This window comes from Talpa occidentalis, unplaced genomic scaffold, assembly GCF_014898055.3.
Source record: "Talpa occidentalis isolate TD23 unplaced genomic scaffold, MPIMG_talOcc4v2.1 talOcc4.10, whole genome shotgun sequence".
Lineage (NCBI taxonomy): Eukaryota > Metazoa > Chordata > Mammalia > Eulipotyphla > Talpidae > Talpa > Talpa occidentalis.
Genome location: NW_023600993.1, coordinates 104,539,277 through 104,552,930, shown reverse-complemented (window position 1 = coordinate 104,552,930; position 13,654 = coordinate 104,539,277). Strand labels below are relative to the sequence as shown.

The 13,654-nt window shown below is 58.2% G+C and overlaps 1 protein-coding gene across 1 annotated transcript in view; it reads right to left on the bottom strand.

Annotated features, from left to right (window-relative positions):
• Positions 1-589: 589 nt before the first annotated feature.
• The window catches only part of VAPB (VAMP associated protein B and C), a 36,130-nt gene continuing 23,065 nt past the window's right edge, over positions 590-13,654 (bottom strand). The window contains exons 3-6 of the mRNA XM_037500824.2: positions 8,931-9,034; positions 6,093-6,173; positions 4,141-4,317; positions 590-1,873 (exon numbers count right to left, since the gene is read on the bottom strand). Coding sequence (XP_037356721.1) covers positions 1,715-1,873; positions 4,141-4,317; positions 6,093-6,173; positions 8,931-9,034 — 521 coding nt within the window. The 3' untranslated portion in view covers positions 590-1,714. The remainder of the gene's footprint in view (positions 1,874-4,140; positions 4,318-6,092; positions 6,174-8,930; positions 9,035-13,654) is intronic.

The following is a 13,654-nucleotide window of genomic DNA, read 5'->3' as shown; positions in this document are numbered from 1 at the left end:
CAGCCCCACGACGCTGGAAGCTACATGAAGTGAATGGCAGAACTCGGGTCTCGGTCTGTCCCACCATCTTTCCTCCCGTGTCTGCAGGAGGGGCACCGGCCCCCACATTGCGCCGAGCGCCACGCCTGTCCCCTGCTCCCTGTGAGGACTTGGCTTCCCAGTGGACTGCTTTCACGAGGACAGGGAGTAGCTTATTTGGAGCAGCGGTTGGGCGGGGGGGACCCACCCCTGTCCTCAGCCCCTAACCAGGCAAGCAGGGCCTGGACCGATGACCCCACGGGCTGGGGCGCGAACTGTCTCTAACACACCAGGCGGTTCTGCGCGGTCCCTTGACCCAGAAGAGATTTCCTCTCACTGAAAGGCCAGGGTGTCCAGCTGCCTGAGATTTTCAGCAGTTTTATTTTTATACTTCTGGTGGAAGCCAACTCAAAAAAACCCAGACGTCTGTACACGCTGACATCGCTGAACACACATTTCTCACTGACAGGGCGTGTTTTTATCACCTTCCAATAACAAAACGGTAAAACCACCACCTCTCATCCCCCCCCCCACCCCATGCACAAATGACAAAATGACAAAAGAACACTTAATTTTGGGGTTTTATTTTAATTTTTTTCTTTTATGATGCTACATAGTCAAACAGAATTGGTCATTTGTGACATAAAATGAATTCACAGTCAAACCCTCAATGACTACTGGATGGATTACGGGAAGCCTCTCACCCCACCCCTACGCCCCCCTCCTCACCACTCTGCTGCCGACTCACTCGCCTGGTCCCATGCTGGGCCCCAAGGGAGCGGTCAGGCTGGACTCAGGGCACGCGGGTGGACAGACGAGTGGGGCCCGAGGTCCCGTCCAAGGACAACGCGCTGGATGGGCCGCTCTTCCCATGAGAAAGGATAAAGCAGAGTCCACCGTCACGACCAAGGCCGCCCCTCCCTGGCAGCTGCTGGATGCCCTCAGAGCCAGCCCCTCCAGAGAGGGAGGGCGGCAGCGCCAGCTCTACCCACAGCCTAGGGAGCCCCAGCATGAACCTTGTGACAAGAAAACATGAGATGAAATACAGTAAATAAGTTAAACAGGCATCAAGTCTCTAAACAGTTCCGCCTTGCTGCCCGAACCGACGGCGGCTCAGCATGGTCCCTGCAAGAGAACAAAGCGCTGACTCGACTTCCCAAGTGAGGGGCTGATCGGCCACCCCAGGCCTCCACCTGCGCCGGAGCAAGGGCAGCTGGCGCTCGTCGGCTTCCGACGGTTCCTGGGTCCCAGGGAGCTGCCAGCTGGGGCAAAACGTGAAGCAGCAGGCCGGGGGTGCGTGTGGGGGTGAGCAGCGTGGGGCGACGTGAGGAGGGGGCTCCTGAGGGCCGGCGCCGGCAGGCAGGGAGCACGTCTGTGTGAGAGGTAATCCAGCCACGCGGGCGAGGCGACGTCGTTTGAAATGACACGCATGCCAGCACTGCCTAATCACGGTTCCTCGTCACCGGCGGAGATCATTCTTTCCCCCATCATTTACTATACATTTTTAACTTTCTAAAAGGTTGTTAATATTATATCTGTGCACGCGTGTGCACACGGGTGCACGCATGTTTGGGGAGGGGTAATTTAAAGGCAAGACCTGTGAGATGTCATCATACATTAATTCTGTACACATGGTTACGGCAGACTCAGCTCCCAGGCTCAGGCCCACAGGCGGCGACCGTCCCGAGCACACCCCCTACAAGGCGATCTTCCCTATGATGACCCCGACGATGAAGAACAGGACCACCAGCGCCAGCAGCCGGGTGCTCAAGCCCTCCTCCTTCCCGGCCGAGGCCAGCGCGGGCGCAGGGCTGTTGCTGTGCACCGTCTTCCTCATCCGGAGCCCGTCTTCTTCCTGGGGGAGCAAAGGCACATTTCAAAGACAATCCCAAGGCCGGGAGACGTCGTCACAGCAGAGCCTGGGGCGGGGCCTTCACACCGTGACTCGGGGGCCTTGGGGTCCGACCTCCTCATTTTGAAAATGGAGGAACCGAAACCGACAAGGGACGGCCCTGGGCCACTGTCGGAGGTCCTCCTTTTCTTCCGTCCCTGTGACCTGAGGCTGCTACAGGACCTTTTCATCCCACAAATTTAAGTGTGCACACCCTGGTTCCCGAGAGAGCTGGTACGAGGGTCAGCCAGCCCCAATGCACCCTGGGCCCCACCCTGCTTCCTGCCCCGTCTCCCAGATGATCTTCTTCCCCAACACCCAGGCTCTCCTAACCATGTCCTGGGCATCTGCGATGGCAGGCCTCCCCCGACAGACATGAGAAACCACAAAAAGCAGGGACTAGGGCTCCCCAGGTGAAGCTTCCTGCCGAGGCGGGATCTGAGGGGGTGTGTGCTGACGGTGCCTCAGGCCTGGGATTCCGGGAATGTCAAACCAGCTGTGACAACTCAAAACACTCATCACAAATGTCTTCTATTTAACGCGAGGATTCCCACCAAGGTGCAGCCCTCTTGCGCGCGGGGACAGTGGGCCCTCAACCTCACAGCTGTGTCAAGAAGAGCGAGGCTCTCCTCCTGTGCCCTCCGACGGGAGCACCAAGGCCTTCTTTCCATTCCTACCAGGGCCTCTCCTGCCCGTCACCCCGTTGACTCAGCCTGCGCCTCACACGCAGCTGCACACCCGGCTCCTTCTGCCCTCCCGCCCACCGAGCACCCCAGAGGTCCAGGAGACAGCGGCCGTCTCTGTGGGACCACTCGACCCTCTCGCCCTTGCCAGGACTTGTCTCGTGCCCCTGGGGCCCTATCAACAGAGAGTTCATCCTGGGCATGGACGGCTCATGTCTGGATCCACTGGGCCAGCTTAGTGGTAGGGACGGGGAAATTTGTTGACAAATGAAAGAATGAAACAAGACAAGAAACCAGCATCTAGCAGGAAAAAGAATCTTCTAATGTCAAGGCTGGCCTGACAATATTTTGCCAATACTCCGCCTGTGGGGCATGGCCAAGGTCTCTGCGCGGTGACAGGCGAAGGTGTCACCCCGTCACCCCCAGCAGAAGTGGAGCAGCACGCACCTGAGTATGTGGTTTACACAGAAGCTACTTCTATTTATTCATCATTCGGAATGGCACAGAACTCTGTTCTGAGGAGAAATACACTCAAGGAGAAGCTCCAGGCGTATCTTACTTACTAGACTTTTAGCCAAAAAGTGAGGCGTCAGGGTCATGATTTACCCCACACCAAAAGGAGCTACTGAACGAGGCAAGTCAAGATGAGCACCGAGCACGGCAGCGCCGTGTCCCCGCCGGCGGCCCGTCTATATCTGCCGCCTCGTCGGAGTAAGAGGGGAGGAAGAGTCAGCCGAAATGAATTTATCGTGTGTACCTGGCGCTACGGTGGCTGAAGAGTGAAAACCCATTACATGGTTGGGTGGCGTGATCATGACGAAGAGAACAGATCAGCCCCAACATTTAAGCCGCAATCAAGTCCCTGCGATCAGATGTTCTGAGCACAGACGTCCTTGCCCCGCGCCGAGGGCCGGAGAGGCCCTGTGGGCGGAGGCCTGGAGGTGCTGACGCGTGGAGTCAGAGCTGGTTCAGACCCGACTAGTCCTTCCTGCACCCTCAGGCCCAAAGGAGTGCGCGGCCTCCTCTCACCGCTGGAGCCCCAATACTGGTGCCTGCTGATTCCCCAGCTTCCGCGTCTCCCACGACACCTTCCTGTCTCCCCACATCTCAACAGTCTGATGAGCCCTGCTGCCCAGGCCCAGTCAGAGCCTTCAAAACCAGAGCTCTGCCTGCGTCAGCACAGAGCCCTTAGCAGGGCTGCTCGGCCAGCGGGGAGGGAGGTCTGAGACGTGATCTCAGGATGACTACTGCTGCTCTATTTCCGCCTCAGAGTTTATTTTCAATCTACACCAAGAGGGTGAAAGAGCGCCTGTCACCGTGTGCGCAAGGGGATGGGAGTCTAAGCTGAGCAACTTCTGCTCCAGAGACAGTGGTTCCTAAGCGGGCGGGGCGGCCAGGGGCCCTTTTGCGAACCTGATGGAAGCGGTGACATGTCTCCGGGGGTGAGCAAACACAACCGCCCCCACAAGTCTGGGGGCTCAGCAGCTCCCCTCCCAAGACCCCAGGGACGAGCCCCTCTCCGCGGATGCCGGAGACGAGCGCCGTTACCTTAAACTGCTTGTTCTCCTCCCGCAGCCGCTGGACTTCGCCTTGCAGCCGCTTGCATTCTTCCATCACCTTCTTGACTTCGGTGTCATCCAAGGAAGAACTCAGAGGTTTAGACACTGTTGGCGTTTCTGTCTTTGATGCGGTTGTGGATAGAATTTTATTTATCTCTACATCATGCTGTTCAGAAATAAACGGAAGCCCAAGCGTCACCACCAGGCAGTGAAGGACTGTCCACGCAAGCAAGCAGTTCTCAGCCAACACTACACGTGGCAGTGCCGCCTCCACACGGTACAATGTCACGTTTTGTTTCAAAATGGGCCCCTTCATCTAGTACCTTAAGCATCAAGGAACTGGGCCCCAGAAACTGTGAATGAGGGAGTTCGCTGAGACCAGCATCAGAGGAGGAAGCGTGCACGTGTCGTACCATCCACTTCCCGCCATGCAAAGACTCGCATCCTGTGGCTGTGCAAGCTCAGGGAGGGGCACCACGAGCTGGGTCATCCCCAGGGCGCTGGTGGGGTAGAGGCGAGGGAGGGCGGACAGAGGGAACTGACTGCACTGGCGCAGCGCCTCGGGGCTGCAGTGAGGGCGAACCCACTCGAGGAGCACCGGCTCCCGCCGCGAAGCCCAGGCTGCGCCGTGACCCCTGGGCCGCTGGGGATGAGTCTGCACGTGGGCGGAGAGCAGGCGCACTCGGGTGTGCTGGGGACAACCGGGATGGCCGCCCTGGGGGTCCTGTGCTGCAAACCGAGATGACTCGACTGGCTCTGCCCCTCCCCTTTCCAGATGAGCAGGGCGAGGCCCCGAAAGGCAAGGCCCCCGCTCGACAAAGCCGGACTGCAGAGCCGACCATAACGGTCTCTCTGCCTCCGGAACTGCCCTCCCCAGGACTCAGCCACTGTCCACTCCGAGAGCCGGGACAACAGCAGCCACTAATGCGCCAAGAGAACACTAAGCAGACGAGACACATGCCCACAGTGCTCCCGGGGACCGCCACGGCCCTGGGAGCCAGGGCCCGGGGCAGCTCTATTGCCCAGCTCCGGCCACTCACGCCAGGGCGGTTTAATATTCTGCATGTGTTTTAAATTAGGTGTTTAATACAGCTTAAGTTTTTCTGACTAGGGTTAGGGTTAGGGCTAGGTCCAAGTCAGCACCTCGGACCCAGCCTCCTCTTCAGCCGGTCAGTGAGGGCCTGGGCGCCACAACCCTGGACACCCAGGGGCACCCGGACTGGCGGCTGGGAGGCAGTCACTCCTTCCCTCGCCTCTCAGGCAGGACGGGGGCCACTCTCATTGGGGGGCTGTCGGGGGCACATGTGACAATGTCTGGAGACACTCTGGCTGTCACACAAGGGGTGCTACCGGCTTCTCGCACAGAGGCCAGTGGTGCTGCTGAGCCCCCCCACAGGCACGGAAGGCCCCTCCCCGCCGCGTCTGAGTGTCCACAGAGCCGGGGCCGAGAAAGGCTACTCTGAAAGCAGGCGGTGACTGAAGGGGCAGGTGGGGTCAAGCAGGCAGAGCGGTGATGCTGAGAAGGGCAGGCAGGGAGGGCTATGGGCGGCACCCGAACAAGGCCAGGCCCGGCACCTCCATCGGCCCTCCCAGCAGCACGACAGACAGACGGCAAATTATTCCCCGTTTAGTCTTCCCCGCTGTTAAAGAGCAACCCAGAACTTCGCGAAGACAAAGAAGCTCCTGGGATTTGACATTTCAACAGCCAACAGGTTGCACTTTCAAGGGGAAAAATTGTTTCAATTAGTAGTCTTTCTGCAAATCTTTCAAAGGCTGATTTCATAAAAGCCTACATATTTGTTGACTTCAGCTTATTTTTTTCTTCATACATCAGAGGAAGGAAAATAATTTGCCAACTTAAATCTTGGTTTCGCAGGAGATGGTATGCAAATAAGTATCAGCTTGCAACATTCAATTATTGTTAACTGTAAACATACTTACTGGTTTATCATTTTCTGCTGGCAATTCAAACACACATCTAAGTTTTGAATCCATAAGGTCTTCCGGTTTTGCCTCCTTCCACTAAAACAATTTAAATTTAATAATCAGGATATTATAAAGCTGCTGGAAGAATAATTTTCTTCCTATAACTGACAATTTCAGAAAAACACTCTTAACAAGAAAGCCCTGATGTATATCAAATAAAAAACTTAAGTCTGCTGAGATTTCAGTATTTTTAACACGACCGGATTGAATATACTAGCTGGGCTGAACATTTGTCGCACTTCACCAGTCCTGGTCTTGCTGTGGTGACTCCTCAAAGTCAGCAGCGCTCCCTGGTCACCTGCCTGTGGGGAGCGCGTGGGCAGAGAGAAGCACCAAGGGACAAAGGGGGCCTCCCCGGTTGGATCTGGATGGCCACAGGATGTCTCTCCTTAAGAGAGCGACACCTGCTCCTCCGGGCACATCCTGCTCAGGGGGCGCCGCCCACCACCCCAGACAGCCTAACTGGCAAGCCGCCCTCTCCCCCGCAGCTATCTGGCTGACCCCCGTGTTCCGGGTGGGAACATCCTCGGGCCGAGGGCCTGTTCTGGGGTGATGCGCTCCTGCTAGCAGCGGGCAGGAACTCCAGTGGCCTGAGAGCTGCAGTCCAGCGAGGCAGGAAGGTCACACCCCACGGAAGGATCAAGTGCCCCCGGCCCCTCCCCAGGATCATGCAGGAGGCAGCTAGAGCAACAAAGGTGCCAAGAGCCAAAAATGGGGACCAGTCTGCATTTAACAACGGGGGCGCCTCCCTAGCCACCAGGCCCTGTCCGAGTAAGTGCCATTCCAAGGGTACAGAAGAGCATTTACTCATGCAGGAGTTCACAGAGTGCCAGGCAGTGACAAACACTGCCTGCTCCCCTGCCCCAGCGCGTGCGTGACCGCCTGGCGTGACAGGAGAGCGCCGTGCAAGGGCACCACAGCCACTCGCAGCACCAGAGGCCAAGACCGCCGACGGGCAGGCCGTGCACATGGCCTCGGAGGTCACGACCACCTCATGACCCTGCGCAGAAGGGCCGACGCTGAGGACCACCAGCGCCCACCAGTTACCCCGGGTCATCTAACCTGGTGTCACTCGCAAGGGATGACAGACACCAGATGCTCTGATGGATGTACACAGGCCAGGCCTGCGGGATGTTCTGGCCCAGAAACATTCCGATGAGGAAATGTAATCACGAGGCAGTAACTGAATGAGTCCAGAACGTGAGGCCTCTGCAAGCCCCCTGGCTGCAGCTCCGTCCCAGTCCTGGGGAACAGGAGGCTCGGGGTGCCCTGCCAGAAGACAGCCCCGGCCCGGGCCACCACCGGACACCGGGGGCGAGGCATCAGGAGCCTGCCGCAGCAGCAGGACAGCGGATGAAGCCGCGAAGCCCACGTGGCAACAAGTCCCCTGGGAACTCGGGCAAAGGTGACAATGATAGGGACTGCACTATTTTTTCAACTTTTATGTATCAAAATAAAAACAAAAATATCTTAAAAATAAAAAAAAAACAGTGGCGAGGTCTAGTATGAACGAGTTAGTCACTTTTATGTTGCTTTCCCTTGTGTCTGCTTCTCTGCATCTTTCCAAAGCTTCCAACAATGCCCATCTTGTGTCAAAAATTTTTCACTGTCTTGAAAACAATGCGGGGAAGGGGAGCTCACCCTGGGTGCCTACCGAGAGCCTGGCCACGCCTGCGCTTGGCGCCATGGCCGCTCCACGCCGGGCACGATGCCAGCACGGGGCCTGGACGCATCCCCACCGCGCAGGGGACCGAGCCCCGTGCAGCCCTGCTGCCCATTAGCAGAGGGAGCCCTCGGCTTCCCATGACCCACTGCGCCATCACCGGGCGGCCGCCGTGGGGCGGACACAACTGCCCCTCCATGGCGCCCGTGTCCTCGCCACGCCGGTCACCAGGAACCGATGCGCCACGTTCCAGAAAGTAAGCGAGAAAGTCGTGGATGCCTCAGCAACGGTTTCTATGAAGAGAAGGCCTTTCTCCCGGACCACGCCACAGCCAGAACACCTGGCTCGCCCGGAAGCTGAGCGCCTGCATCAGCTGGGCAGCGCCGGGGCGAAGGAGCATGCTGTGCGGTGACCCCGGGCACGGAGGGGCTGTGCAGGGAGCCCCGGCCCACAGCTAGGACTCAGGCCCCCGAGTGGGGGTGTGGGGCGCTCCGCCTCCTCTCCAGACCGCTAGGCTCGCCTGCACGTCGTGATCCCTGCACGGCGCCCAGGAGCTGCTGTGTTACCCAAACGTGGAAGAGGCTGGCTTGGGGGAGAACTGGTATAATCTTTTTTCCACAAAATCAGTACCACATCACTTATTTATGAAAATAAAGTCATCTTATTGTTACCAAAATTAGTGAGTTAGACACGTATTTAAAGCAGGGGGAAAAAAAAGAAAGGCTCTCCCAAGGGGGAAGGAAACCCGGCCCCAAGCAGGAGAACGCTGTGGGGGCTGCAGGGCGGTCAGCACCCGACGCAGCCCGCCCGCGCCTCACAACACGCAGGTGGGGGTGGCGGGAGGGGAAGCAGGAGAGAATCCTCAAACCATTCAAGACAGAAGCCATCAGAACAAGGAACTGCTGAAGCACACGGAGACAAAAAGGTCAGAAAAGAATGCTATTCTGCAAAGTTAAAATGTTAAAATCAAAGTTTCAGAAAATCCACAAAGGAGAAGTCAGAGGACGAACCTCCCGGGAACACCGGCTCCCCGAAGAACCGTGCTGACGCATTCTCAGAGCATGCACCCGCGGTCCGCACCGCCTCGCTTGCTAACGACCGAGAAAGAATAAGAAGCATTCAGTACTTACTACTGCCTCCATATCAGAAGTGTCAGTTGGAGCAAACATAGACTGAACCATAAACTTGTGTTTACTTTTCTCATTGGGGTCATAATCGAAAGGCTGCAACATCACTAAGAAAGAAAATATTTCATTAGGAGGGTCAGAGCTTGGTTACCAGCAGCCACTTGTCACATTAACACTTGTCCCCTGGCGCAGGCAGTTGACCGGGCGCTCCTCTGAGCCTCGCGGGCCGCGGCTATAGGGGCAGGGCAAGGTGACCGGATCTTCCCACCCTGCAGGTCTCAAACCCGAGGCCCACAGAGCCAGAGGCCCTGCCCAAGGGCAAACGCAGGGCGGGTGGGCACCGGGGCGGAGAACCCTGGCACTCCGACTCCTAGCCCTGCTCTCTCACGGCACGCGCCTCTGCCACACGCCCCGGGGCACGGACCAGTGCCCACATGCCTGTTTTGTTCAAGAAAACATACCCAAATGGCCTCTTCGGGAACTCCTGGGTTGCCGGAAAGTCCCACGTGTTTTCTGTTTTTCAAGCACACGTGCATCATTGACTTTTCCGACAGCCCAGTAACACAGCACGGCCCCCGCTGTTTGCGCCCCGGCCCCACACAGCCACCAGGGTAGCGCTGCAAACACGGCTAGAGAAAGGTCAAAAATGTCACGGCCAGGGTGACTGCTCATGGAGGTCAGCAGCCCACGGAGAGGTCACCACCACCGGCTGGCGTTCACCCATGTACCCTTGCCTTTGAAGCCCTCCTTGGGGGTCCCCAGGTGCTTCCTCTAAAGCTCACCATCAAGCTAGAGCCCAAACCCTCCTGTACAAGTGAAGGACGGGGCTTGACAGGCGCGGTGCTCGCTCAAGGTCACAGCTGGGGAAGCAGCGAGACCTCGGAGAGAAGCCAGCGCCGTCAGCGCCCTCTGCCACTGGCCACTCCTGGACAGGAAGGGTGCCCACCCTGTGCCCCACACGCGTGGGAATAGAAGTACAGATGCCCCAAGTCTTCACACGCTGCACTCCCTCCTGGGTGGGACTCAGCCTTCGAACCACTGTAAAGTTAATACTCTTCAAGAATTGCAGTGAAATGGGTCGAGACTTTGATGTGCTGTGACCAAATCACACTCTGTTGTTTTTACGGGAAAGAACTCGGTGCTGGACTGACCGAGCCTCCAGGAGGCACAGCTGCAGATGCTAAGCAGCCTCTCACCCTGGAGACTGCACCCAGGCTGGCAGCCCCTTGGCTGCCACCCCATGGAGGGCGCTGAGGCTAAGGGGGACTGTCTGCAAGGCGCCCTGCGGCCCTGCAGAGACTGCACTGGTCAGAGCACCAGGACATCCCGCAGGAAGAGCCCCGGACCGCTGCTGCTGCCCCAGCCCCTCGTCCTCCTCAGGCGGTGAGGAGGGTCAGACTCTGCTGGGGCTCGGACATGCCCACGCCCGCCTGCCCCTTCCTGGAGCCCCCAGGCGGAGAGGAAGTGCCCGTGACTGTGGCTGTTGGGCGCAGAGGCACCTCCACAAGCTCCCCTCCCCCAGCCCCCACAGCAGCCCTTGTCTTCATGGTCTTCAGGGGAGGGCAGCGCTCAGAGGGCCCCGTGGTTAGCACCTTAGAGGATGGGGCCAGAGACCAACATGCTTTGCCCCAGGTCAGATCACACAGGTCTCCAGGCACACCCGCAGACCCCAAGGGCCCCCACAGGGTGACCAGAGTCCAAACAGTGGTCAGCAGCGAAGGTCACCCCCTTTCACTGTGCTGATCTGGGACGCGCGAGGCTAGCACCTCGGCGCAGGCATCGACACAGCCGGGGCTTCCTAAGGATGCCCTCAGTGAGGCCCGGTGAGCTGGCGATACCCGCACATATGCCCACCTCGCCCGCCTTGGGGAGGAAGACCACAACGGCCCCAAGAGCCTCCTGCTGGCCGCCTGAGCTGTGAGCTGGCAGGAGGCTTCCAAAGGCAACACAGCGAACTGAGGGACAGACAGAAAACCACGTCACTCAGGCCTGGTACATTCAAAAATGAATGAACACACTTCAAGGAAAACAACTTGCAGCAGTTTTGCCAATGAAAAAAATCCAAGCTCTCAAGAAAAAAGTAGAATCTTGGAAAATTTACGTCTGCTCTCAAGAGCTCCACAGCTTCCCAAATATTCAACGGCTTGTCCAAGGAGGTCAGGGGGAACAGCAAAACACGTGACCTCCTGGCATGGTGTGATGGACACGCCAACATGCGGGAAGGAGATCTGTGGGGCGCGGCTGACACTCCAAAGACCCTGCAGCACGCCACACCAGCCCGGGGAGCAGCCTGCTCGTGACTCCAGCCCTCCCGGCTGGCCCGGGGGTGCCACTGTCAAGCTCTGGTGTAACATCAACGGAGACTGGTCCATGACCGTCTGAAAAGGCTGTTAAAAGTACCCTCTTCTCTCCCACACGTCCCGCCAAAGCGGCCTTCCTTCAGCACGGCCACCGCAGCGCACAGCCCGGACCCAACGAGGAAGCAATTCCCGGAGCCAGGCCGCCTTCCGGGGAGCCAGACACCAGAGATTTGAGAACACTGTCAAATAACGTCAGTCTGCACACTGAATTTTTTTGACAAGTTATTTTTCATTAAAAATGGCATACTATTAGCAGGTAATTATTTATTAATGTTATTATTAAATGAATGCCTTTTCAATTCCTCAGTTAAATCTGCACTAAAAATACTGATACATCCACAAATAAAGACCATGGGGTCTTCCCAAGCGTGTGAAGAGGTCCTGAGCCCCGATATCCGCCCAGCTACTCCACAGGGTCGCGGGGAGCAGAGCCCTGGGTGAAGAATCCCAGCGCAGGCCCTGGGTGGGGGGTGCGGCTCCATCCTGGGAGGACGTGCAGCTCCCCACAAACCACGCCGGCGTTCGGGAGACCCGGCCTTGTGCTTTCAGGCCCATCCCGGGCTGCGGTGGAGACAGAAGCCCGTGAGCTTCAGAGGGAAAGGGCTGGGCTCCTCTGGCCAGACCACCCCGCAGGCGCTTGGCCCGCCTCTGCAGAAGGGTGCCGAAGCCCACTGCTGCCTCCATCTGCCAGGTGTCACCAGAACAATCGCTGGCCCAGGACATCAACCCACCAAGTGCCCAGAGAGCAGACCTGAGCGGCACGTCCTGCGTGCAGACCCCGAGATGGACAGACGTGTCGGCACACCACGGAGCACGAGACTGCTGGAGGCGGCAAACACGGCGAGAGCCGGCTGGTGAGGCACAGGCCAGGCCCCGAGGCCCCAGGGCCGGTGAGTGGAAACTTCAGCGTGAGTCAAGGTGACGCCAGAGCTCAGGGAGCACGGCAGGCGGGCACCCTCCTTCCCCCCGTGAGTGGCAATGGAAAACAAGGTGTCCGCCACCCGCCAGCGGCCTTTCCTTGTGGGCTCTCAACCAGCACCAAGGGTGAGGGCTCCGAGCGGCCACTGACGCCGGGAGACTCCGAGCCCCGGCGCCCTCGCCTTGCGGAGCACGGCCCCAGGTCATGTGCGAAAGGGGGCGCTTCTTGGCCACCGTCCTCTCCTGCCAAGTTCACTTTGCTGTACCCTATCAGCTGGGACTTCATGAGGACATGACAGAATAAATGTTGTTAATCGTTTGTTCTTTCAGCTCCATACATGCAAATTGTGACAGAAATTATGTACTTTTTTCCATGACAGGCTATAAAAGAGCTTCCCATTAACTTAATTTATTTCACTTGAATACCAGAGACACTGATGATAAAACCCTCTTAAATGAACCATCTATCCTACTTCTAAAGTGTATCTGCTGATCCCACGTTGAGCAGCAGCCTGTTACCAGGAGACGGCGGGAGGCGGGCGGCCGGCAGCGTTAACGCTTTGTGGGCGAGCCTGGTGTGGCCCCTGGGCTGGAGCTGGACTGAGACGAGCACAGGCTGCTTGTTAACACACCCACCTCCAGGCTCGAGGACCTGATCAAACACTACACGGAAGCTCGCGAGGAGACCCCCGGCCACAGATGGGCTCCTCCGTCCCCGAAGAGTGGGGGAACAAACGGAGACCCCACAAGCACGCACAAGCCCGCCACTGGTTGTTGAATCTTGAGATTTTACCTCCCAGAGGCCTCTCTGGCTGAACCAGACCTCGGGGCTGCCTGGGCGCCCACCTCCAAGGACAGCGAGTCTCGCCTCCTCCCAGTTTCCACCCAACCGAATTACCCCATGGAGCCCCCAAACCCTTACAAATGTACCCTCCCCCCAAATACCCATTCGTGTCATGGCATTCCTCAAACACCTCCCACCCAAACCCTATCTCCCCTGTATCCCATTGTGGTCTGGGTCCCCTGGGATTCCAGTGTAATCCAGCAGCAACAGGCCTCCCCACGTCACGCTGCCAGCGCACAAGCCTGTCCCCCCCCACACACCCCGTCTCTGCTTACTGTGTGGCCACCTGGCTTGTCTCTCTGGGTTCCCGCCCACACACAACTCCCAGGGCTGAACCCACTAGACAGGACTCCTCCCGACGAGGGTCTGACCCAGCAGCACGCAGGTGAATTCTTCCAGTCTCTGACATGCAGGCCTGGGCGGAGCCTTCTGGAGGGGCACACCTGGAGGCGGAGCCCCGTCGCCCCGCAGTCCACCACCTCCTCCTCACGCCCTGTCATCACTATCTTGGGACGGTGTCCCATCAGGAACAGAGTTGGTACGAAGACTCCAGAGGCAGCTGCCCACATGTGTGTGCCCAGGCAGGCTGTGGCCAGGACGCCAGG